The sequence below is a fragment of the Coptis chinensis genome, chromosome 8 (genome assembly GCF_015680905.1).
Source record: "Coptis chinensis isolate HL-2020 chromosome 8, ASM1568090v1, whole genome shotgun sequence".
NCBI lineage: Eukaryota > Viridiplantae > Streptophyta > Magnoliopsida > Ranunculales > Ranunculaceae > Coptis > Coptis chinensis.
The window spans coordinates 42,353,139-42,377,681 of NC_141463.1; the positions used below are offsets into that span (position 1 = coordinate 42,353,139).

Here is a 24,543-nt window from a genome sequence, read left to right on the forward strand (position 1 = left end):
CATGAATGCCACATGAATCTTTTGTTAGTGGTAGTTTGTTTTTCTGAATACTAAATGGCCCATCATCTCAGTGTTGAATGTTGATTGATGAACTCTAAAAAAACATATTTATTTTATGTTAGAATAACCTGACTCTCAATGTTGAATATAAATTATTCAGACAATTTTATCTATACTATCTATTTTAAATACTAATTTGATTTATTGTAAAACAAAATATATATTAGATTTGAAGAGAGAAGATGGATTATCGAAGAAAAGAAATTAGCCATTTTGAAGCCATAAAAATCAAGGTAAAAAAGTAGATGGGTTCTTGAGATTGAGTTCTTAAGAAAGAGTAAGAAGGAGCTTCCTTGTTTCAAGTATTAGAATTCAGCATTCAAGAGGAACTTTGGTATGGGGTGAGGAATACTGAAACTATTTTAAAAAAACAAACAAGTTTTTGAGTCTCTGAATGCTTAAAACTTAAGTTTAAGAGACTCTAAAAATACTGAATCCTAAAAAAAAACCATGAGAGACGAATGGATGTGTGTGGATGAAACAGAGCCTAGGGCAGGTGAAATGGTTTCGAGGTAGGGACAAGACTCAGGACAAAGACATTACAATAAAGAATCATAGACTATTGCTGTTGTTTTCAGAAATTTGAAGTTCATCGAGTGTAAGAGAAAGTCTTTCCATTATTTAGAGTGAGTTTAGTCTTCTGATAATTGTGCTGATACTGAATATATACCTAAGGCAGTATTAACTGCTCAACTCTATTCCTGGCACAAGTTCCATCGAAAAGGTTTTATATACTTTTCGTTCTTATTTAGAGTAGATATTAAACTGCCATTTTCATGAAGCCACTTTCATGAAGGTAGTCTAGGCGAGAGTACATAATCTGATGTCGATTGTCTATTTGTCTTGGAACCATCACAGTCTGTATTTTATTTTTTTATTTTTTGGATTGGTAAACCTGTTTTAAATGAGGTCAGTAACTCTTTGATGCTGGCAGGGTTCGAGTCACTGACTTTGCTAACCGGCACCTGCATCATAGTCTCTATTAGTATAAGAAGACAATTCTGCCTGTCAATCTAATGCATAACATAGAAACATACCAATCTAGGGGCATGACTTGAGATAGCACAGGATATGATAATCAACATCCATGTGAGGTCTATGTAAGGATGTACATATTACCCATGGATACGGGGCAACATGGGGATCCGACCCTAATAGGGCGGGTATGGGGGCACTAAATGGGTATGAGGGCGGATACGAGGAATCCCTGACTGGTCTCAAGCGGGGATAGGGAAAGGGGTCCCTAACCCTACCCCGATCCGATTATGTATGTAATATAGTTTTTTTTTTTTTTTTTTTTTTTTTTTTTTTTTTTTTTTTTTGTATACAAGTTGAATACAAAACCCCTCTCATAGAAAAATAACCCTCAAAGTACTAGACCGAAACCACTTTATACTATATGGAAGATATTATTGGTTAAATACTTAGACTTAGATATTATTGAGCTAGAATATAATTTTTGTGCTTGCAAATTTAATTTACTATTTAGACTAGTGTGAAAACTTATTAGTTTTTATTAAATGATCTAAAATTTGTTATTACAATTAGTTAGTTAGGTGAGTATGATGAGTACAAGTCATGTTTCTTTTTATTTTCTTTTTATTTTTTTCCTTTGTTTCAAATTTGGTTAATGGGGAATGGGACAGATACCCATACGGGCGGGGATGGGGAATTCCGGACTACTTTAAAGTGGGGATTGGGGCGGGTATAGGTAATAAAATCATAAATCGGGACGGGATGGTGTAAAAATAAAAAAAACCCACCCTAGTAGTTTATAGTGAAAAAAAAACCCGCCCCATTTACATCTCTAGGTGTACGAGGAGCAAGCATAAATTGGCTGGCAATCCTAACCACAAAGGCTACACATCAGGCAGAGTGTTACTCAAGTAAAGCAATCTCCCAAACAAACGCTAATAATACTGATCAGAAAGAAATTTTGCAGACTCAAATGAGTGTTTTGTGCTAGGATCCATAAATGCCAATGGTGACTACAACCTAGCATGCCCGTATCCTTCAGCATGTCCAGACATTGTCTATTTAACAATCACTCAACCAGATATTCTCTAGTTAATTCAAGCACTAGCCTCCACAACTGCATTTTTGATGCAACAGTTCGCATTCTAGATTCTACGTTATTAAAAATCCTTACATGATCATGGTATCTTTTGACCATCTAGCAATTATATACATCTTTATGCCAGGGCTTCTTGCCCTACGACTCGTTGCTCCACCACTGGCTATTTTGTCATGCTTGGCAAAGCCCCATTTCTTGGAAAATCAGAATCAAAACACTGTTTCTCGTTGTTGGCGTTGAAGGCGAATACCTTGTAGTGGCTAAAGCTATAGGTGAACTCGTTTGGTTGAGATCTCTCTTCAGTGAGCTTCGAATATTCCCCTAAATATGCAGCAATGTACGTCTATTGCAACAGTCAAGCAGCAAACCCAACTTTTCATGAAAGAACTAAGCATATTGAAATTGATTGTCAACTTGTCTGCAGGAAAATCAATGTGGTGGTATTCAATCTTGCTGTTTATAATGCAAGTTAGATCTTCACGCTTAACTTGAGGGGGACTCGTACGCAGAGTGCACATTGCTAGAACAGACAGTTAACATTACTTGAGCTTCTCGAATGAATATAGTACAACACTAGCATACTCCAGCACCACATAGACATGCACATAGCTGCAATTGTTGATACATCAAAACTCAAAAGTACACGTGAGTTGTTATACGGTGGACTGTTACATATGAAATGAATGAATAGATTTTAGGTAGATTTAATGTGAATTGTTACAATGAAAAGGTATTGCAATGACAACACTTTATTTTACGCCATTTGGTAACCCTAGTTCCAGTTTTCCAACATCTGCGTCTGAAACAAATTCAGTTGGGCGTTTAGGCTTGTTGATATGAATCTTAGCACATAAACTACCATCTGGCTATTGATACCGTCCAAGCCAATATACTTGGGAATTTACACTAGAATTGAAAAGCATATGATTTGCCTTTCAAAAGTTTACTTGCAAATCTTTCTAACCACTTATTTCCATAGGTACAAATGTGTTTACATTCGACTTTCTACACGCCTAGCATACTACGAAACTATAGGATTGAGTTGGAATCTGTAACAATGTTTCACCCCAGGTTTCTGCCGAGAAAAGAAACTATAAGATTCTTGAAAATTTATGTGCCTCAACACTATGAAAAACAGATTACAGGAATTCACCAGATATGCAGTATTTCTTTGCAATTTTCAGTGTGCATAAGTAGTGAATCGGCGGTGCTATATTTTTCTCCAGTGAAGTAACATGCAAGCCTCTTAGACTCTGGTCGTGCTTGCCTTTGAAAGTTTTAGACCATGCTCTCAAGATTGGGTAGTGCCCATCACCAGTCCTTTAAGATTTGGCATAAGGCTCTCCAGAAACTCCCTTTTGCTTTTAGTCCTATCAGATGTGCAGTCATCTTGCTGGGGAAAAACATCAAAAACACATTAAAAAGAAGTATATTTACCTGTGGAAGCAGAGGTTTTACAATTGTTAAGTTCCAAGGCCAGTGGAACAGGAAAGCCATTAATGCCTCTAGTAAAGTCTGGTCAGGCCTGATATTCAAGCCGAACATGTAAAGCTTCAGTAAGCTTGAGTTCAACTTGTTTACTAAATGAGCCTTAATATTTGTTCAAGACTGCTAATCAATGCAGGCAAACGTTCACTCACATCATCTGTTGCAGCTGATAGTAAAGCTAAAAAAGTGACTGTAGCGGTGTGGTAATCAATCAAAACTGTATATGCTGCCTCTTCCAATTTATCCTGGAAAATTGATAAGCAGATGTTTTAGATAAGAACCATAAGATAAGTGGATCTGTAAATGTAAAAGAAATGTAACCAAGCACATCTCGCTAAATTAAGATGGACTTCCTGATTTATATATCTACCATCCAACGAAAACCATTATTTGCAACATTAACCTAAGGCCAATATGGTTCTTTAGGAGAAACATCAATAGACTAACAGAAAAATGAGGGGGGGGGGGGGGTGGTTGAGAAGCTCATTGTTAATACCTATATAAAAAGGAATCACACATCATTCAACATTTTCTAGAAATCGAGACCTATTCTAGAAAAATGACTCAAGATGGATCATGTTATCCAATATCACAAATTCACAACCAAATCGGTATCACAGTATTTCATTGTCTTCTGTGTGGAAATGTTTTCTTTCATTTCTCTTATATTCTTTCAAAGTGTTACTAGGTTACCGGCAAGCACTCAAGACACCCTATTAGTTGGAACATTACTTATATTGTGTAGGGGAGAAAATGCTGATCAGTTCCTGTACTTCATATTTTTAGCAAGTGAGAAACACCCTGATGTGCATACCTTTAAACGAGAACAAGCAAAAGAAATGGCCCTCCCAGGAGCTTGAAGAGCTTTGTTGTGCACCTAGAATATAAAAAAAATAAAAAAATATCAGAAAAAACGAAGAACAAACCGGTAAGGAACAAAAATCTACAGTAGGACAGACATTGATAATTGCAGACATCTAGCAGGCACAGACAGACCTGCAAATAAAGAAGGGAAACAACTTTTGGCAGAAGTGCAACTGGATCAGTTTCGGCAGAAACTTGAGATGTCAAATCCTGATGTCCAAAGTCAACAAGATTAAAATATTATCAAATTTGTCTCCCTTAGGGTACACATATACCACCTTCAAAAGAAGAGAATGTCCACAGGAGAAAAATAGAAGAGGGTTTTCCATCTTAAATTATTGAAGGCAACAACTTTGTGGATGAAAATATGAAGGCTAAAACATAACTGCTTGACAACAGGAACATGAAATGAAAATTATACATCATCTTCTACTCCTCAAATTACAAGGACTCTTCACATATTCTAATTAGCAGACATTTTCTGATCACTTAAGCAGGCATACCTTCCGATAAGAATGCAAAAGTGTCCTCTCCAGTTTCTTGTCTAGTTTCTTTAGCAGTAGCCCACTGGAGAAGTTAAAATCAAATTATAGAGGTTCAGTCACATGGTTAAAACACAATAGAAGAAGAAAAAAAATTACAAGGACTACTACCTACCTCTCCTCGGATAGAGACCTTATTGCAGTCATAAAGTTCTCCGCGCGCTGCAACATATAAGATTTTAATTGATGCTAAATCGACAAATTGAATGCTGTGACTCAGTAAATAAGATGTATGAAAGAAGTAATAAGAAAGTAAACATTAGAAAAGAAAAAAGAAAAAGATAAAAGATAAATTTATTGATAAAGAATACGGCATTCTCTTACGTAATTTCAATATTTAATAAATTCATGAACAGTGAAAAGACTCCCATCTTAAGAGCATGAACAGAGTATACTGGATGCTCAAATTAAGCTACATCTTTTCCACAATATGACCACACAAAGCTAATGAACATAAAGAAGCAATAAAGTAAAACCATTTTTATGTAAAGACTAAAAGACAAAATGGATAAGAATATTTGTGAATTCAGAACTTCAATCACAAGGTAGTCATTTGCTACAGGAATAGAGTACGATAATAGGCCTTCAGTCTTTGAAAGATGATTAATTGGATCAATTCACGTTTTCATAACAGTTGGTCCGTTCAGAGACATTCTGAAAAATAATACTTCTTGTGATGTGTACTCAAGGAGTTGTTAGGCATGTGTCTGCACCATGTTTGACCACCAGTTTCTATTATAAACATTTTTACATCTCCCTCCAGCAGCTCGGCTCTTGGAGTAAGTTGGTGACTACTAATAATAGTGCTACAACTTTGCCACCAGCATACTGTCAAACTGGTTCTACGGACAAATTTTCAGTAAGGATCGAATTCATTTGTAATTAGTTAAGCACTAACCTTTCCCTCCAAGGTCTCAACCACTGCAACGGCCTTAACTGATAGAGATCCAGTCAAACCTTTAGCCTGTGACAACAAAAACACTTGACCAGAGTTACCCTCTTAATGGTTGAATAAGAAAATAACGAACATACAATATGATCACAGAGATTTAAATAATTAACCAAGTACAAGTAATCCAATAAGAAACTGAATTTTCTGGCAGAATCCAACTCAGTACTAGTAAAATTAGCAAGTACAATAATAGTATGAAGTGTTTATTTCTGTATCATGCTAATTTATATAAACATTAATGGAAATGAAAAAAGACATTGTAAGAGGTCCCCTACAAGGGAAATTCTGTCTCCAGAACTCAGAGGGGCAGATCCTTGGCTGTCAGAGTCATCAACTGTAATTCCATTCTTCAACTTGTTATGTATGTCCTGTATACATAGATTATATTAAGATGACGCTTTAGGTCATAAAAAGTTTGTACTGAAAGCACAAACTTTGGAATGATAAAATCTAGATCAAGAATAATACCAAATTTATCAATAGCATATCAACAATAGAAGTAGCTGTTGTTCTCAACAGATGTTTGTGCAGAACGACCTGTCAAATCGAAGAGAAGCTATTCAACTTACAATGACAAATCACAGTCAACTTTGACAGCATGTGCTTAGGAAAACTTACCGAGGCTGACGGATCATCATCAAAAAGATCCAATGCCTTCTCATAGAGCTGCATATTCAGGAAATTCTGAAAGAGCATGAAGGTAAAGATTGATTACCACTAAATATAGTAGTAGTTATAAAGCGAAAAGTTGCAAGTATACAAATATAGTTCTTTTTCTGAAGATAACTCTGGTTGTTGAGAAGAGAATGCAACTAATCAATTCTACAACTTTGAATACATTAACAAAGAGAATAAGTCTCACTATACACAGTAATCTAACCTCATCAACTTTTTTCTGCAAATTATCCAGCAAGTGCTTCATCCTATCTGAATTTTCATTTAATAGTGCCTTCCTTCTCTCCCTCCATGAAGTAAGCAGCATAGGTCTTAAATGAGTAGCAAAAGGTCCAAGCACTGGATGTGGATCATCCATACCTGTAAAACAACTTCCAAGTCAATTATGATAAGATATGAAGCACTATAATCTTTGACAAGAATTAAAAATGGAAGTAACAGACTATTGAATACAAACCTCCAAGTCCTTCAAAATCTGGAACCAGCACAAGAAGCTTCTCAACTACCCATTCTTTGGAAAAAATATTAGGGTTGTCCCCCTTTGTCTTATCAGAATCCTTCTTAGCACCCGATTTTGTATCAGATACTTGATCTTTGCCCTTTCTCTGATTTTTCTTAGTTTTCATAGGAAGGTTTTCCTGGTCAAGATTACCACTTTGCAATGCTCCTGTTTTTGTATTACCTGTGGCTTTTCCTCTTTTCTTCTTTGATCCTTTCTCCAAAACAAATTTACTACTACCAACCTCTGCACCACCTTCAATTGACTCGGTAAACATATCAGAGTGATGTCCTACTTTACTTTCATTCACCACAAGCGAATTTTCATTAAACCCTTGACATGAAGGCTTTCCCATCTCCTTCTCTATACGTTCAAATACATCCTAACCAATAAGGGAAATCAAAGAACTGTAAGAACTAGAAGGGAATGAGACTAAAACAAACCATCTATTGTGTCTTAACTTGCTAACCAAAACATACTATGAGAACCCAAAGAAAATAAGTTGAAAATATGCCCAGAAGTTTCAAACAATACTGCATTTTTCACATGAACTATAGTTCAGAATAAGAATAACAACACACATGCACACAAACACAGACACATGCGCACAAAGAATGATAATTTAGCATTCCACAAGATGCTAAAAGTGTTGGAACATTACATTACAACTTTATGATCAAATATATCCAGTTTAGTTTAGATTGGAACACGTCATACGTCCGAGCAGAAGGGCCTACGAAATATCTTCACAGTAGTGTAGCGAAATATGAGAAGTAGTGTGCTAGAGTATGGATCATAGTCACACATCGAGCTGGTAGTAATCTTACTATGTGTACTCTCCTTATCTAAGGAGAGTGATTCTTTCTGCTAAAGCATCTTAGTTGAATAAACTTAACCTATTCTAGATTTCTACTTAGAATCAGATCCCCCAGGGTTACACCTGGGGGTTTAAGTTTACCGGTCACCAGTGCCGACAAATCCGGCAACCGATGACCAGCTGGTGATGACCGGAGTTTAAAAAACTTAGAGACAACAGAAGGAATGACATACTTCAACCTTATTGTGAAAGTTTTGGCAATGATCTTATAAATCCCACCACGTAAGCTGATTGGCCTGAAATCAGTCACATGGGATGCTCCTATAACCTTTGGCACTAGTGCAACAAAAGTATTATTGAACATCCAGTCAATGTACCCATATCTTGTAATTCCTTTACAACATTCATGATTCTTTCATGAATTTGTAGCAATTTTTATAAACCACCATCGGAAAACCATCTGGTTCAGGATATTTTTCACTTGCTAGGCCGTCCAGAGCAGCTTTAATTTCATATTCTTCAAAATCTATATCTAGCCAGGCTACAAGCTCAGTATCAATCCTCTGAAACTCTAAACCATCAAGAAATGGTCTAGAAGTGAGTTTCTCCACACAAATATCTGTAAAAGCTAACAACAACATGGTCTTTGATCCTGATTTCATTTCGAGTAAATTGGCCATCAACAAACATCCCGTTATCGCATTAGATTGGTATCTAGCATTAGCTATTCGATGATAATATCCAGTACATCTCTCTCCATAATTGCCCAATCTGATTTAGACCTAAGACGCCAAAATGTTTCCTCCATACCATGATAATCTTGTAATTTTTTATAAATTTCCGCTTTCATATCCAATTCTTGCACAATCAAATTTATGTGCTCTTCTCACAATTCCAGTCCGTTCAACTAATCTTGAAGCTTGATATCGAAACGTCCAAAATTGTTTCTGTTCCACTCTAACAACTTAACTCTCATCATTTGCAGTTTCTTACTGAGAACAAACCCAGGTCATCCACAAAACTGCATTTGAGCCCACCATTGCTCCATTAGCGGAAATAATTCTTGCTTTGTGAGCCACATCGTTTTGAATTTGAAAGGTCTAGGGCCTCCCATTCTTCCAATACTCTGAGACACTACAATCCGGCGATCAGAAAGATTGAACACTAAAGCACAGTCCATGTGATCTCCACAATGTACAATCCAATCAGAAGTAGCTAAAAATTTATCCAATCTGCTCATAGCGGGTACACTTTGCTGGCCTGAATAGGTGAACTGAGCTCCAGTTAAAGGAAAATCCACCAATGCATGATTGTTAATGAATTCATTAAACCTTCTTATGTTACAATTACACCTATAACTCCCCCTTTCACTGTTGAAAAAATGTAATCACCAGCGACACACCATGCCAATAGCCTGCAATATCATCAAGTTCTTGCCATACACCGATGTAAATGCCCACTTGAATTCCCCATCAACTGATTCACACACTACAGAGAACGTAAAGGCCCCTTTCAATGAATCAATAACATAAACTCATTCAACATCCTATATCACAGCATGTCCACCAGATCTTGCTACTGAAGGATTAAAGTCCCATGAATGTGTTGATCTACCCAAAGACTGTGGAAGGGTAAACGCCAAGTTTTCACTCCGAGGCCAATGCATGATTCATTCTCTCTTAATCCCACGACTGATTGCCATCCACCCAAATCAACAGTGATAAATTATTTCTTTATGTAATGAGACTTGCATCATGACCTCATGGCAGTGATGAAATTTGACAACCATCTAAGCTACAGACTCATGCTAGTATTAATATTAGAGTTGCTATGTTATTTTCTTCAAGAGTTTGTTGACTGTAAAAGTGGATCAGGTCATACTTGATTCGTTGTGTAGTTGGTCTTCCCCATGGCTGTAAACGAGGTAAGCGATATTCAAACAATTTACCTTCTTTATCTGCACAAAAAGGTAGTAAGAAAACCTACCTACTAGGGATGTTGCACCCACTTCTAATATCTCTCCAGCTCTGGCTCACGCTCCAGTAGATGCTCCTAATATTAGGAAGTGTTCAACTTTGGCATTTTGGCACTCCCATAGTCCCACTCGCTCCCAGTCCACACAACAGTTACTCTTAAACTTTGGGGCATCCAATTCAAAAGCAATTGGCAATTAGTGGAGAGGCCAAGGGTTTTATACTATACTGCAAGGCTTACTCAATACTAAACAACTCAAGAATTAACTTAATTGTAGTCCTCGGTGGGAGTGGTTAGTCCCATGGCCCTAAAGACTTATATTTGGAGGCTCATCTACTATTGGCTCATGAAAAGCACCGTAAAGGCAGTTTAAGCAGAAATCGGTTGTTAATCAGTTCAGGAGCAATTAGTGATTAGACCTAGTAATCATAAATAAACGGGGAATAGTCAGGAGCTAATCGGGGGATTGTCTTGAATAAAATTTTTTACTCCCCCTAGATAACACATATAACACATATGCCACATATAACTAAAAGCTTAAAAAAAGGAATACATATTGAAGTGAAATAAAATGGACAAACATAATCAACAGCCACCATAGCACAAAAGAAAGTCACAAAAGTTCTTAAGTTTCAATAACAAACTGTTGAAATGCTAGCACAGCCTAACTATAATACAGTCTAGATGAGTCTTTTTAGCGTGGGGCTTTTTTTTCTTTGGTTTATACCACAACTTTTAATCGCCTGATTTTTCACAACCGATTTTTGGAAAAGCACTCGATAATCAGAATAAAGACACCAATTAATGGATCTGATTAAACATGTCTGTTTTTTCTTACTCGGATTGCTCCACCAGAGCCTAGCAATTACTCACTGATTAACCGGAAGTAGCATTTTACCTTAGAAGGCTAAGCCTTTTTTAAACATTATGAGCACCCAACTTATAACCAATTGGTGATAAGTAGAGAGGCCTAGGAATATTTATACTATACTGCAAGGCTTCACAAATCCCATATGGAATTATAACAAACATCTCAACACGCCTCCCTCACGTGTGGCATTATTTGAGCCTAACTCGTGGATAACGTGGAGTAAAAAAGCCCTATGGGCCAACACAATAGTCTGCTCCGATACCATCTTAGTGTGGGATTATAACAAAGCATCTCAACAGCCTTAACTGAATGGATCTTAAAGATCTTGCACCTTAAGGGCATCTCCAGCAGAGGGTGTAAACAATGTAAAATTTACACCCATAACTAAAAAACTACTCAACCAATAGAGTGTTCACAGCAGAGTCTTTTTTGCAGAATGCTCATCAAAATTATTTTTTCCACTCAATCTCAAAGCCATTTCTTCAGCATTTTGAAGGAATTTCCAATCCATTGACTGGACTTCATCTAATTTACCTGAGTTATCTGGGAATATCTCAGCCAGATTGTGATGAAGGTGAATCTGAAATGGATATCCAAAATGTTCATGGCTTACATCTGGAAAATTCACCAATATTGAAACATGTTCGATAAAATTGGACACAAGTCTTAGTTAGATCAATGGAGATTCAAATCCCCATTGAAGCCAAATTATTTCTTTTTAATACTTTAGTTAGATCGTCGTCCTTCTCTGTAACTGAAGAAAGGAGAAACAGGAAGGCGAGGGTGGTTTTCAGATTAGATGAAGCTTTGTGGGTAATTCAGAAATTTAGGGCTTTGGGAGTGTCAGGCTTCAACAATGGTTCATGGTTCAAGAATACCTTCAGAGGCAGAACAATCACGCTGTTTGGGCGTGAAAATAAGGTGGGGAAGTATGTACTAGTATCCAGTTTCTTTGTAAAGGACAAGTCTCAGCACTTGGCAGTTCCAGAGGGGAAGAATGGGGAGGGTTGGAAGCTCTTTGCAGAAACTTTGGCCAAAACTACAGCAGGGCCCTCTTTCATGGTCTCCACAGGTGCTACTTCTCAGAGGATTCCATCAGGAACTCAGAATGGTCATATAGCGATGCAAGGTACTTCCTTTGCACATGTAGTACAAGAATCAAGATCAGATCAAGTTAGGGAGCCACGTAATGTTACTGAAGCACCAGTTCGTTGGGTTTTGCTATGGGGTCTTAATGTTGCCCTTTGGAATTCCAAGGTGTTTGAAAAAGTGAAAAACGCCATTCAAGGTGCTAGATCAGTGGTAGTTGTTATCTCAGATCAGAGTGGTCTTCTAGCAATGGTGAACAGGAGGGAGACTGATATACCTCGATCGATTAACTTAGATGTTAATGGAGAGATCGTCAAGATCTTCATAGACTTGGATCCCCCTATATTTCTCCTTAACTTGCTGAACCTGGGGGATGTTCATAGAATCCGAAGGGCAGACGTGGGGATTATGCCGGCGGTCGGAGATGAAGAGTACGAAGGGAGAAGAAGAGATCTTGAGCCTTCTCAGGGAAACTGTGCTGATGTGGCACTTACTAGAGTTCAGGCTGATGTGGGCAGTTTAAATCAAATAGCAGAACATGGGGCTAGTGGTCCACAAGTTTTAAGTCAAAATGGGCACATGCCCTATCAACATCCAACTCTGAATCAAAGTGGAGAGACAGAATTTGGACAGGTGTATAGGGGTCAACAGAGTTTGAATTTGACTGGCCCACAGAGTTTGAATTTGAATAGACACATTTCTGGACATTTAAGTTTGAGTGGACAGGTGTCTCCACAAGGGAATGGTACGCCTCTTTTAGAAACTACAAGCTGTGATATCTCTGTACACCCAAGTGGGGATCCTGTGACCCGGGCCCAAGAAGAGGATTTAATTTCTGGTAGTATCCACGCCCAGCAGGCTCTTGAGAACAACATGTTTTTCCTCCTTGTTGGACTAGATGGAACCCATGAACACTTTTCGAGCCCAACAGAGACTGGGTATCCTCTAGAAACAGCGGGGAGCTTCTGAATGTCAGATTGATACAACAGAGAACGACGTAACTGAAGCTAGTGAACATGGGGAGTCTCCTGCCATGGGCGCAAGTGCTGATCAATTTGGGGATAAAGATGATTCCTTTAGGCCTATGGGCTCGGAGATCGATTTAGATGATGATGGTCAGTATGATCTTGACAAAGAAGTTGGGACAGGTCTCCATGATCCTGGACTGGCAAGTTGCAATGGCACCGAATCACCTAAGTCAGCCCGAGATAGAGAGATAGCCTCATACATTATTGACTTGCACACAAATGCGACTCCAGCATCTTTGCCCGAGATTACCGTGCGATATGAGTCTCAGCAAAAGATAATCAGTCAAGGTATTGAAGACATTTTCAACAAGCACTTGGAGACAAACATGACGGCCATAATAGAAAGAGTTTGGAACAAAGTATGGGACAATATGGAGAATCGTATTCTGAATGAAGAGGGGTACTTTGAGGAGATTATGGAGGAAAGGGACCATGAGGCCAGTCCACCTTCACCGAAATTGGCATTAGTTTCTCCAAATGAAAATTCAGGAAGTCTATCACCTTGTTCACCCTTTCTTTTATCGTCTTCACATCCTTTCAATAATATCCATGCTTTAAATCTTACAAGTCTTGATGCATCGTCTGATTTGAATTTTTTCTGTGATCAGATCTCCACAACTTGTACGAGCAATGCCAATTATGCTGATCTTGTCAACTCAGTTAGGAGTGTGTCTAAACATTTCGACGTTGAGGCACCTTCCTTCACCATTTCCCCACTAGAGAGGCTATATGTTGATCTACAGCAGAGCAATGAAACTATTGTGAGGTCTCATGAACATTCTGAATCTGGCATAACTGCTTATCCGTATATTAAACCGGGTGACAGTCTCCTTCAGTTAGAAACGGTTGATAATGGAGGGTTAAATGATTTCAGGCTTGTTTCTTTGGAGATGGGGTTCGGGGAGGATAGGCTACGAGTCAAGGAGGGTGCGTTCGATCGTTTGGGAGAGGTCTCACCTATAACTATGATGGCTCCTAATCCTGATTCTTTAGAGGACACCACTGTGTTTTGGTTGTCTAGTCATATCGAAGACCTTATTAGGCTATCGGGTTTATCTTACGCGGGGAGGGAACAAGAAGCTTTGAACCTTCTTAAATCTATCTTTGCCTCTGTTCAAACTTTCCTTGGTCAGCCTGTCAATCATAGAGGTCGTAGGGGAAGGAGTGAATCGAAGTTGGGTAGAGGGCGATCTCCTTCACGGGTGCAAGGTAGAAAAAGAACGTCAAAAAAGGTGCTTCGCCTTACATCCTCCATTAATTATGGAGAGGAGATACAAAAGGGTAGTTCTAGAAAAGGGAGGGGGAAGTTAAATGTTTCTTTATGAATCATAAAATTATGAGCTGGAACGTGAGGGGTTTGGGCGATAAGAATAAACATCTGTGTATTAAAGAGGTTATTAGGAGAGAAAAACCTAGTGTAGTTCTCTTACAGGAAACCAAACTTCGGTGTTTCTCTACTACAATTGCTCGGGAGATTTGGGGTATTAATGACATTGATTGGATCAATTTACTTTTGATGGGGTCAACGGGTGGGATTTGTGCTATATGGGATAAGGACAAGGTAGAGGTGTGTGATAATATTGTTGGATCTTATTCAGTGTCCCTTGTCTGCAATTTTGTGGGGGAAGCAGACTCTAAATTAGTTATTGTTGTTTATGGGCCTTCTAGGAAGAATAAAGAGGAGTTTTCTTCTTTTTGGAGAAAACTTGATGATGTTTATGCCTTCAGTAGGGGAGGCTCGTGGTGTATAGCGGGTGATTTCAATGTGATTAGATTTTCTCATGAGAAAACAGGTGGTTGTCGTATAACTTCTAAGATGAGAGAGTTTGATGAGTGGGTTAGGAGGTGTGCACTTATGGACATTCCCCTCACTGGGGACAAGTTCACCTGGTCAAATAAGCATGAGAATCCCACCCATTCGTCTTTGGATAAATTTCTTGTGAGTAGTGACTGGGAGGAGAGATGGCCTCGTTTGATTCAAGTTGTGGTCTCTAGTACGACATCGGATCACCACCCTATCACCTTATCTAAAGAGATTGGTGGAGGCAAACCTACCCGGTTTAGATTTGAGCTCATGTGGTTCTCTGATCCCAATTTAGTGGATAAGAGTAGAGAATGGTAGGGGGTTCATCAGGAGGGAGATAGACCTAGCATTAGGTTTGCTAAGAAACTGCAGTTTGTTAAGTTTAAGATTAAGAAGTGGAATAAGACGGTTTTCGGTAGGATTGATAGGAAAAAGGATGAACTCTTAAGTGACATAAGGATTTTAGATTTGAAGGAGGAGGAAGGTCCTCTATCCAAGGAAGAGTGGAGTAGTCGCTTAAACATGAAAGCAAATTTTGAGAAAGTGTTGAACTTAGAAGAAATTTCTTGGAGACGGAAGTCAGGAGAGAGATGGATCAAGGAGGGCCAGTCTAATACTAAATTTTTCCACCAATGTGCTAAATCGAGATTTAGAGAGAATTTTTTTCAGAGATTGTTAATTGAAGGCGAGGAGGTGAGTGGGAAAAATAATCTCGGAAATAAGGTGGTGCAATATTATTCTAAGTTGTATACCGAGCCTAATTGTATTCGCCTTCGGGTTGATAATCTTGGCTTAGATTGCATTTCAGATGGGGAAAGAGATGAGTTAGAAAAGAGCATGGAGGAGGAGGTATGGGAAGCTATGAAGTGTCGGAAGAGTGATAAATCTCCAGGTCTAGATGGTTTTCCAATTGAGTTTTTTAGAAAAGTTTGGGGGGTGGTGAAAGACGATTTTATGGATATGGTCCGAGATTTTTATAAGTCGAGTGTTTTAGCCCATAGCCTTAATAACACCTTCATAAAGCTTATTCCAAAAAAGCAAGGGGTGGAGAATATTGGTGATTTGCGTCCCATTAGTCTCATTGGAAGTGCTTACAAAATCATTTCAAAGGTTCTCTCTATTAGGTTAAAAAAAGTGTTATTAAGAGTGATCGCCCAAGAGCAGGGGGCTTTCGTTTTTGGACGACAAATTTTGGATGGGGTGTTAATTGCTAATGAGGCCATTGATGACAGGAAGAGGAGCGGCAACCCAGGCATTTTATGTAAAATCGATTTGGCTAAAGCATGTGATCATGTGAGCTGGGATTTTCTAGATTATGTTATGATGCGTATGGGTTTTGGAGTTAAGTGGAGGGGTTGGATAAGAAGATGTGTCTCATCGGCCTTTTTTTCTATTCTCATAAATGGGTTGCCGGCGGGGTTTTTTAAGAGTTCTCGAGATATATGGCAGGAGGATCCTTTATCCCCGCTTCTTTTCCTCATGGTTGTAGAGGTTTTTAGTAAAATGATTGAGAGGGCTAATAGGTTAGGGTTTTTAAAGGGTTTTAGAGTTGGTAAGGACCAGGTTTTGATATCTCATCTTCAGTTTGTGGATGATACTGTGGTTTTTGTTGGGCAGAACTTAGAGCAAATGAGGTATCTTAAGGGTATCCTCTGCTGTTTTGAGGTTATATCGGGTCTTAAGGTGAATATGGCAAAGAGTACTATTTTTGGAGTGAGTGAAGGGGATAATTTGGATGCTTTGGCGTCCTCTGTAGGTTGTAATATCAGTAGTCTTCCCTCCAGATACTTGGGTCTTCCTTTGGGAGCGAGTTATGGATCAAGTTCTATTTGGGATTCGGTTATTGAGAGATTTAGTCGTAAGCTAGCTAGGTGGAAGGGACTTTTTTGTCTAAAGGCGATCAAGTGATCTTGATTAAAAGTATTTTTTCCAGTCATCCTGTTTATTATATGTCTCTTTTCCACATGCCTAAGAGTGTTGCCGCTAAATTGGAGGCGATTATTAGAAATTTTCTTTGGGATGACAGTGAGGATAGGCATAGGTTTCACTTTGTTAGTTGGGAGAAGGTGTGTCATTCTAGACAGGAAGGTGGTTTAGGTATTAGAAGCTTACGAGAGTTTAATCTTGCTTTGCTAAGTAAATGGCTTTGGAGGTTCGGGGAGGAAACGGAGAGCCTTTGGAGGAAGGTGATTGTGTCTAGGTTTGGAGAACATGGTTTGGGGTGGAAGAGTGGTCCTGTGGCCATACCTTATGGCTATGGTATTTGGAAAGGCGTTCAGAGAGTGGGAGAGGCGTTCTACAAACATATTAGATTTGCTTTAGGCAAAAGTGATAGCATCCGCTTTTGGGAGGATATATGGCTAGATGAGAGGCCTTTGTCACACGTTTTCCCTAGATTATATGTTGTTTCTGACTTAAGGAACCTGCCAGTTCGATCATTCATGAGGGAACACAATGGTTTTATTGCTTGGGACCTGGGTATTCATAGTGCTCTCTCTGACAGAGATATAGTGAGTGTGGCTGCTCTCACGATGATGTTAGACTTTATTCCTTCTGTGAGACCGAACAGAGATAAGAGGCTTTGGTCTATTGACAAGAAAGGGAGGTTTTCTTCTAGATCATTTTACTTTAAGTTTCGTTTTCTAATCTCCCGTCATGATCTTAATGCCCTTCCTAAATTTCCTAGTCATATTATCTGGGGTTTCAAAGTTCCGTCAAAAGTTGCCTTTTTTGTTTGGTGTGCATCTCTTGGTAAAATCTTAACTATTGACAATCTCAGAAAAAGATGTGTCAAAGAAGTTCTTGTCCACTTTTGTCTGTTGTGTTTAAGGGATGGGGAGTCTGTGAATCATATTCTTTTGCTTTGTCCTTTTTCATGGTGGGTTTGGTGTCATTTTATTCTAGAGTCAGGGGTTTCTTGGGTTTGTCCGGTTTCGGTGACGATGTTATTAGCCTCATGGGACTTGAGAGTCCACTATGGGAAGAGGAGACGACTTTAGAGCATGTTGCCTTTTGCGATTCTATGGGGCATTTGGTTGGAGAGGAATCAGAGACACTTTGAGAGAACAACAACGCCTATGGAGAAAGTTGTGTTGGCAATCAAAGCTCTTTTATGTTTCTGGTCAAAGGCGCATATTGAGACACAAGACATACCTTTTGAGGCGTTTGTGTTTCGATGGGAGTCCATAATGAGATGATCGGGCTAAGAGACTTGTCACTTTATGGTTTTTCTTTTCTTTTCTTTTCTTTTTCTATATGCATGTAATGGAGGATATCTCATCCTTATGAACCTATCTTTAATTATATTAATAAAGTTATACTTTACCGAAAAAAAAAAAAAAAAAAAAATCATATACAATAGCTAACAACTTGTTAAAATAATATGTTAAGGCCGCGGGAGTCACTAAAACTGACATGTGAGATACAAAACAAAAGACACGCCATCTAAATTCATGTTCCAAGTATTCATTTCTCCCCTCCATCACTCTTTCCCATTCCCTGCACTTTGCAAGTCGTAACAGGAAGTAGTTGATGGAAGCAACATTAGAAGCGAAACCAATTCCAATGGCGCACCAAAAATCAGGAACCACAACATCAAGATTAGGGTTATTATTTGATGTTCTTCTTCTTATATGAATTCTTCTTCTTTTTTTTTCTCACTTTCTTAAATCATTTGACAACACTGAATAACATTAGAGGTGCAAAAACTTGTTAAGATGATGTTGCACACCCAAGTACTTTAAATTGAAGTAAAGTTCTTTTTATTCTTTGAAATTGAGGCAGAACAAAAAACAATTGATTGCCTTTATAGACTTCCAAGGACGCCCAAATTGGAAATTTTTACTGCTCGACTCAATTTGAGAAGACACATATAGTGCTCAATTCAACAAGATACAAAATTTTCAATTACTATACTATTCATTTAATTAATTTATGAATGAAGAAGGGGAACAAATGGGTTATGTTCTTGTTGTCGGAAAGTTGCCATGCTTGAGTTGTATGTAACTGAGAAGTCATTCCAAATGTAGGTCGACTTCTTTAAGCATTGAGACGTGACTTTCAATGCCTAAATTTATATCTAATACATTGTTGTGAGTGGGGGGTTTAAAATCGTAATGGCATCTATGTGGAGGTGTAAAATTACACTCCATTGGAGATGCTCCTAGGACAACACGCCTTTTCCTTCTCCCTGTTTGCTAAACATTTCTCATGTTGCTATATTTTGTACTGTTTTCTTTCTTCCCATCTTATTTATCTTTCTTTATTCTGATTCTTTCCTGTTTAGACACAATAGAATTATTTCTTTTGAAAATATGCAATTTGTATCAATGATCACCAAAATATGAGAACCACAAAAATGGGAGGAAATCACTAGGCACAGACAAGAAATGAAGACATCCCAACGAGGTTGGTACCCCTTTAACATAGAAGATTTGTTTTAATATAACCATGTACGATGTTACAAGATGGACAATGTGACTACAGTATATGCAATACCACTATTGTATATGTTAGTGCTTAGTACTAACCAAATATATCTTTTCTCTTATTTCTCTCTTGCAGTCATACTTTCCCACCATCACAAAAATGTAGATACCCTTTCCAAAATTGTTTAAAGAAAGATGCAACACTAATGGTTCTGAAAAAAAAAAAAAAAAAAACAACGAGAAGCATTTCCTCATGGTAAGCACCAGAGACTCACCTTGATGAAAGCACTGCTCAACACACAAGAATCTCCAAAGATGACTGCTGTGGAGCTCTGAAAATAACATTTGAAGAATCAACAATTTGATCATATGATTAGTAGTAACAGCATAAGAGAAAGTGACAGACTCACCTTAGCAGCTCTTTGAACAGATGGACAAATTGATAAAAGCTTAGAAGAATCTTGTGCTCCAAAAAAGGCTGGTAGTACAGAAAGGTAATCAATCCTGCAATTTTCAAGGTAATATCAGAATACAAAAGCATTCTCCTGCTCCATAAAATGCAGTTATATCAGGAACTGAGTGTCCTAAAGGGAGAGAGACAAGCTTCATAAGAATGACTTTAAGATAAATAAACAAATGAAATGAGGAATTAAAAGATTTCTTTTGTTGGCCTCACAGCGGAAGTTTTCACAAGCTAGATGGGTTCGAATGTGAGTCCTAGGAAGAGGTCTGAACTCTGACGTGGTTCACAAGGATATCTGGAAAGTCATCAAGGAGGTTAGGCTAAGGTATTCATTGACTTAAATGTTAGCACCATTTTTCTGTAAATATAATTGGAGAGATGAAAACTTACATATTGGACCAATCCGCTTGAAAGTATGTTCTACATAATCATCTCTAGGTGTGGGCCTCAAGATTTTAGGATGTCAAAATGAGCATTATCTAAAAATGAGTTTGTCTGAGGACTGCTATCTAAAAACCTCGTGCTAGTAGACAAAAAAAACTATTTAAGAATATATGAAGTGTTATACGCATTGGTTAACTTTACCCTTAACCCTTAACACCCCCCAACCCCCTTCCCAGGTGTAGGTGGGTACTGAACCCAAGACTTTCAAACCCAACCACCAAGGCTTGACCAATGGGCCACCAGACAAATCCGTGTGATAATCAAACTGCTAGTGTGAGAGAATCTAACTCAGTTCTTCCATAGGGTAGAAACTATAATAGGGTTTGTATGGACCCCACAACGTGTCCCATTAACTGGCCCACAAGCCTATCTAAGTCCACAGCTTAGGCCTATAAAGCATCCAACAATAGGCTGCTGCAGGCATACTCAATAAACAATTCCTTACTGGGCCAGTAGCACAAAAAGCGACTTAATATATATGTGCCGCCACAATTTCAATAACGACTACCTTAAGTAATTCAAAAACCGTTTCAAGTGTTATTCTTATCTTTTTGCATAAAACCAACTATTTAACTAACCCATTTTTTAACACAACAATGGACAAAGAGAGAGAAAGCATGTTCTCTTCTCCTCCCAATAAACCCTCATCTTCTCCAAAGGACTACATAAGAGACTTGATCCCAAATACAACTTGGGTACGTAGGCAGTCACAGACAGACTCAGTCTCATTCACCAAAAACCCCTATCTCCTCGTCATCTTCTTACTCTCAGTGTGTTAGGCAACTTTGCTGAAACAGGGATAATATTGTAAAAAAAGCTCAACCAACCCATTAGTGTCGTTTAAATATGTAATGCCCCACACCTACCACATGCCAATATTGTCCCACCATAGCCACCCAAAAGCTCGAGTCCAAAACCTACCCCGTCCATGGGGTTTTCTCAAAAAGCCTTAAGTGGTAAAGCAATACACTATATATGCTCAACAAGTCACTACAAAAATTTCCATTCCCTTTCCTTTTAAAATCTTTGTAGCTGAGTTTATGTGACTGACTGATGAGAACATCTTCTCCCAAAAGCCCTCCCATATAAAACAAATGAAATCTGAGAAATAACCAGAGCAGATTCTAGAAAATCAAAATAGTAGAATGGGTTCTGTTGTCAGACACAGATGTTTATAAGGAGATTTCTCATGTTTCAATACGATTCCTGGCTATGTTAACATGGAATATCACATTCACAATAGCATAAAAAAACATAAACAATCTACCAAAGATTTTTGGACTTACCAGCTCCCCTGTTCAATGGCATCCTCAGCAGCAGCATCCAACATCTCAATCATCGATGGGTGAACAAAAACAGTATCTAGTGGTATACCTTCGGGATATCTCGACTACAGTGCATAAACAAATTTTCAAATAAGATCAGAGAAGAATTTTTTAACAAATGGAGTTCATAAAGTAAAATAGTTGAAATGAGAGTAAATGGCCTTGGTCTAAAGTAAAACATGATATGAGTAACAAACAATAACATACATCTAGGTACCTGCAAATACTGTTTCGGTTGGGGGATTGCAAGTTTCTGGAGCGCTTGATAGCTGATATAAGAATTCTGTAACATAAAGGGAGTATAACTATAGGACATTAGCAAGGTCTCGAAATGAAATTGAATCAAGATGAACTAATGCATGTAGAATCAACAACCAAATAGAATTTAACAAGTTTGTTACTAACAACAAATTACCTCTCAGATATTAGGAAAACAGGCGAGAATTAAAAGGTGATTAGAATGACATTAATAGTATTTCACAGGAAAATTATAGTTAAAGACCTACAATAACAAACCCAACGACATGACTAACAACAAAGGCGCTGCCCAAAAAATTGATACTCCGTAGCTATGGTTTCATTTACTCCAGTTTTAAAAATTCATGACTAATTATAAGCAGTGAATACCAACCCAACATTAACAACAAGGGCATTTAGCAAATCAGTTAATCTATAGATACTGCATAATGTAACCTTTCGGAATGTGCACTATAAATCCATCAAATATGAACGATGGTACAAATAAAAACTAAAAAGTGAGCAGCTCCATACCTGGGAGAAGAAAGAATCTACACCTTGTCTTTGAGCATGGGCAAAAATCTGTTGAGCAAAAACAGTAACTATGAGAAAAGTAGCAAACCAATACAAAAACAAAAATAACTAATTAGGAAACAGTATATAAGTAATAAAACCAATATAAAGACACATACAGAAGGAGTCCAATGAACACCAGCATGAAGCGATCCAAGAATCTCCCCTTCCTTCACAAGTCCATTAAACAAAGACTGAAAAAATGTACCCTCCTTTGCAATGCCACTCCCTCCATCACTATCTTGCGTTAACTGCTGTAAAGAGTTCCAAACTGCAGATAAATTTGTTGGAACCGTAACAGCTCTCGTACATCCACGAACCATTGCATTAACACGAGCAACATAAGCCGGTGTATACAATTGCCCACCTTCAAGCCTACCTTTCACCTACACACATAAACATAAAAAACAAAATGCCATCATTTCACAAACATAATAATAATAATAACAATAATACAAATACAACCACACTTACAATACTCCCAATACGACTATCGAGAACTGACGAAATAAGCTCGGACCCAATATGTAACTGCCCCGCCAGCTCAGCTAATGCAATCTGACTACATTCTTGAAGACGCTCGTTAATCTCTTCAGCCACAATGTCCCAATAAGATTGTGAAATTATTTCTCCTTGACTTAACATTAGTCCTAATTCATTACTTTCCAATATAAACCGTGCTTGTTTTTCAATATGATATAAATCTACTCCAATTAAATCCGCTAAATCAATAAGTGAAACCCGTCCTGATTTTTTAATCTCAGTAACCATTTCAAGTCTCAGTTGATCCTGTCATAATAATATTAATTATTTAATTAATTATGACGTAATAATAATGAATGTATGAATGAATAAATGTGTAATGACGTGGGAAAATGAGTGAGTGAGTGAGTGGGTGGGACCTACAGGAGTGATGTATTCTTTGCCGGAGATAGTATGGAGAAGGTCGAAATCGATGATTTTAAGGTCTTGTAGTTTTTGGACTAATTCGACTACGTTTCTGTCGGATAAACGGATGCTTGATTTTGCTTGTTGTGCAAATTCGAACTGTCTTTGTAACTCTAACAATTCCGCGTCCATTTTTTTCTTTTTGATTCTTCTTCTGTTAGGATACGCGGTAGTCCCATCAAACCATCATATATACGTTTTCACGAATCATGGGCCAGGGGAAAAGTATCAAGGTAGGTTGGATAGCCCGTGGGCCGAACGAAGTAGTAGTTATGTATGTCTGATAAGAAATGGGAAAGCTTGTTTTAGTTGAGTTTAACTCGGGTACTGGATAAGACTTATAAAACCTTTCGAAATCTGCCCGATCTCAAAATCTCTCTCTCTCGCGAGCCGTCGGGCGGACAAAGATAGAAAACAACTTCATTCGTATAAAATGGAGGTTGCTTTCTCCTTTTGAACCCATTTGCAATAGAATATGTTTTCCATTTTTTCACTTTCCCATATGTTGCAAACACTCGGGAGTTTTCAATTTCCTTCAAAAATTTGTATTTCGTTCAATTTTCCTTGAACCAAACACTACGCTCAGTGTACAAAATAACTGTTGGAGTTATCCCTCACAAACGGGCAAACTCGACATCCGAAGTCTGCCGCCAGGCAGGGGCCAGATAGCGACTTCGCCGAGTTCCATAACATAGGCTTACCACCAGCTTTAGTCTTCACTCGAGGCCAGAGTGAAGCGCCTAAGCGCCAGTCTATTTTTCGTGGGCTTTACAAGAAATTTTGGTTTTGGAGATAAAACAAAAAATCAAGGTTTTGGAAAACCTAACCAATGTAACCAAACAAGTCGGAAGGATTGGAATCCGGACTAAAACAAAAGAGAACTTTTCTGAGAGATACAACCCCAGCAAAAGAGATAAGAGTGATCTAGTAAGGTATGGAGATCGAAAGGAGAGATTGTAATCTTCCTTCCCATTTTATTAAGAACCGGCTCTTTGTGGAAGTAGGCATCATTGGCGTAAAAACCACGGTAAATCTTTGTGTTGTGGTTTGCTTTTACCGCTTTACATTATTATCATTGTTGTTAATAGTTGTTTAATGAAGTGGGCATGTTAGTATAGGTAGTTTGTGATATTTGAGATTTATCCTGGAGTTGAAGTGTGTTCATACAAGTTATCCGTGTAGTGGGGAACCGATTGGTATTGGTATAATCCCCAACAAGTGGTATCGAGCCTTGGTTAGAATAGCCTGGGGTGTTATCCGAATCTTGGTCGGGAAGGTGTTTTTTAAATTTCCGAGAGAAGATTTGAGGTTAAATAACTTGTAGAGATGGACCATTCCGTGAACACGTTTTATGATGAGTCCGAATAGGAAGAACTACACCATCCGGAA

The 24,543-nt window shown here is 38.2% G+C and overlaps 1 protein-coding gene across 3 annotated transcripts; it reads right to left on the reverse strand.

Moving 5' to 3' along the window:
• Nucleotides 1–2,977: 2,977 nt before the first annotated feature.
• Nucleotides 2,978–23,374, reverse strand: LOC147481502 (E3 UFM1-protein ligase-like protein). 3 transcript variants are annotated; one of them, XR_015203669.1, is made up of 21 exons: nt 23,113–23,370; nt 22,681–22,995; nt 22,326–22,592; nt 22,168–22,215; nt 21,614–21,679; nt 21,358–21,461; nt 19,575–19,668; nt 19,440–19,496; nt 7,113–7,536; nt 6,861–7,015; nt 6,599–6,664; nt 6,449–6,517; nt 6,256–6,348; nt 5,927–5,992; nt 5,144–5,190; nt 4,990–5,053; nt 4,619–4,696; nt 4,437–4,499; nt 3,775–3,867; nt 3,288–3,527; nt 2,978–3,209 (listed from the first exon to the last, which is right to left on the reverse strand). XR_015203669.1 is itself a non-coding variant. In XM_086575728.1 (20 exons), the coding sequence occupies exons 1-20, from the start codon at nt 23,284–23,286 to the stop codon at nt 3,426–3,428; spliced, it is 2,445 nt and encodes an 814-aa protein (XP_086431854.1). In that variant the 5' UTR covers nt 23,287–23,370; the 3' UTR covers nt 2,978–3,425. The 3 variants fall into 3 exon arrangements, 2 of the variants coding, with proteins under 2 accessions (XP_086431854.1, XP_086431855.1); XM_086575728.1 differs by having other exon boundaries at nt 2,978–3,527; XM_086575729.1 differs by lacking the exon at nt 4,619–4,696 and having other exon boundaries at nt 3,062–3,527; nt 23,113–23,374.
• Nucleotides 23,375–24,543: the final 1,169 nt, after the last annotated feature.

Coding starts and splice junctions, on each gene's coding strand:
- LOC147481502 (XM_086575728.1), bottom strand. CDS start 23,286: ATGGACGCGGAATTGTTAGAGTTACAAAGACAGTTCGAATTTGCACAA. Junction 5,191..5,926: donor TTGAGACCTTGGAGGGAAAG/GTTAGTGCTTAA, acceptor TATATGTTGCAG/CGCGCGGAGAACTTTATGAC. Junction 5,054..5,143: donor AGGTCTCTATCCGAGGAGAG/GTAGGTAGTAGT, acceptor TAACTTCTCCAG/TGGGCTACTGCTAAAGAAAC.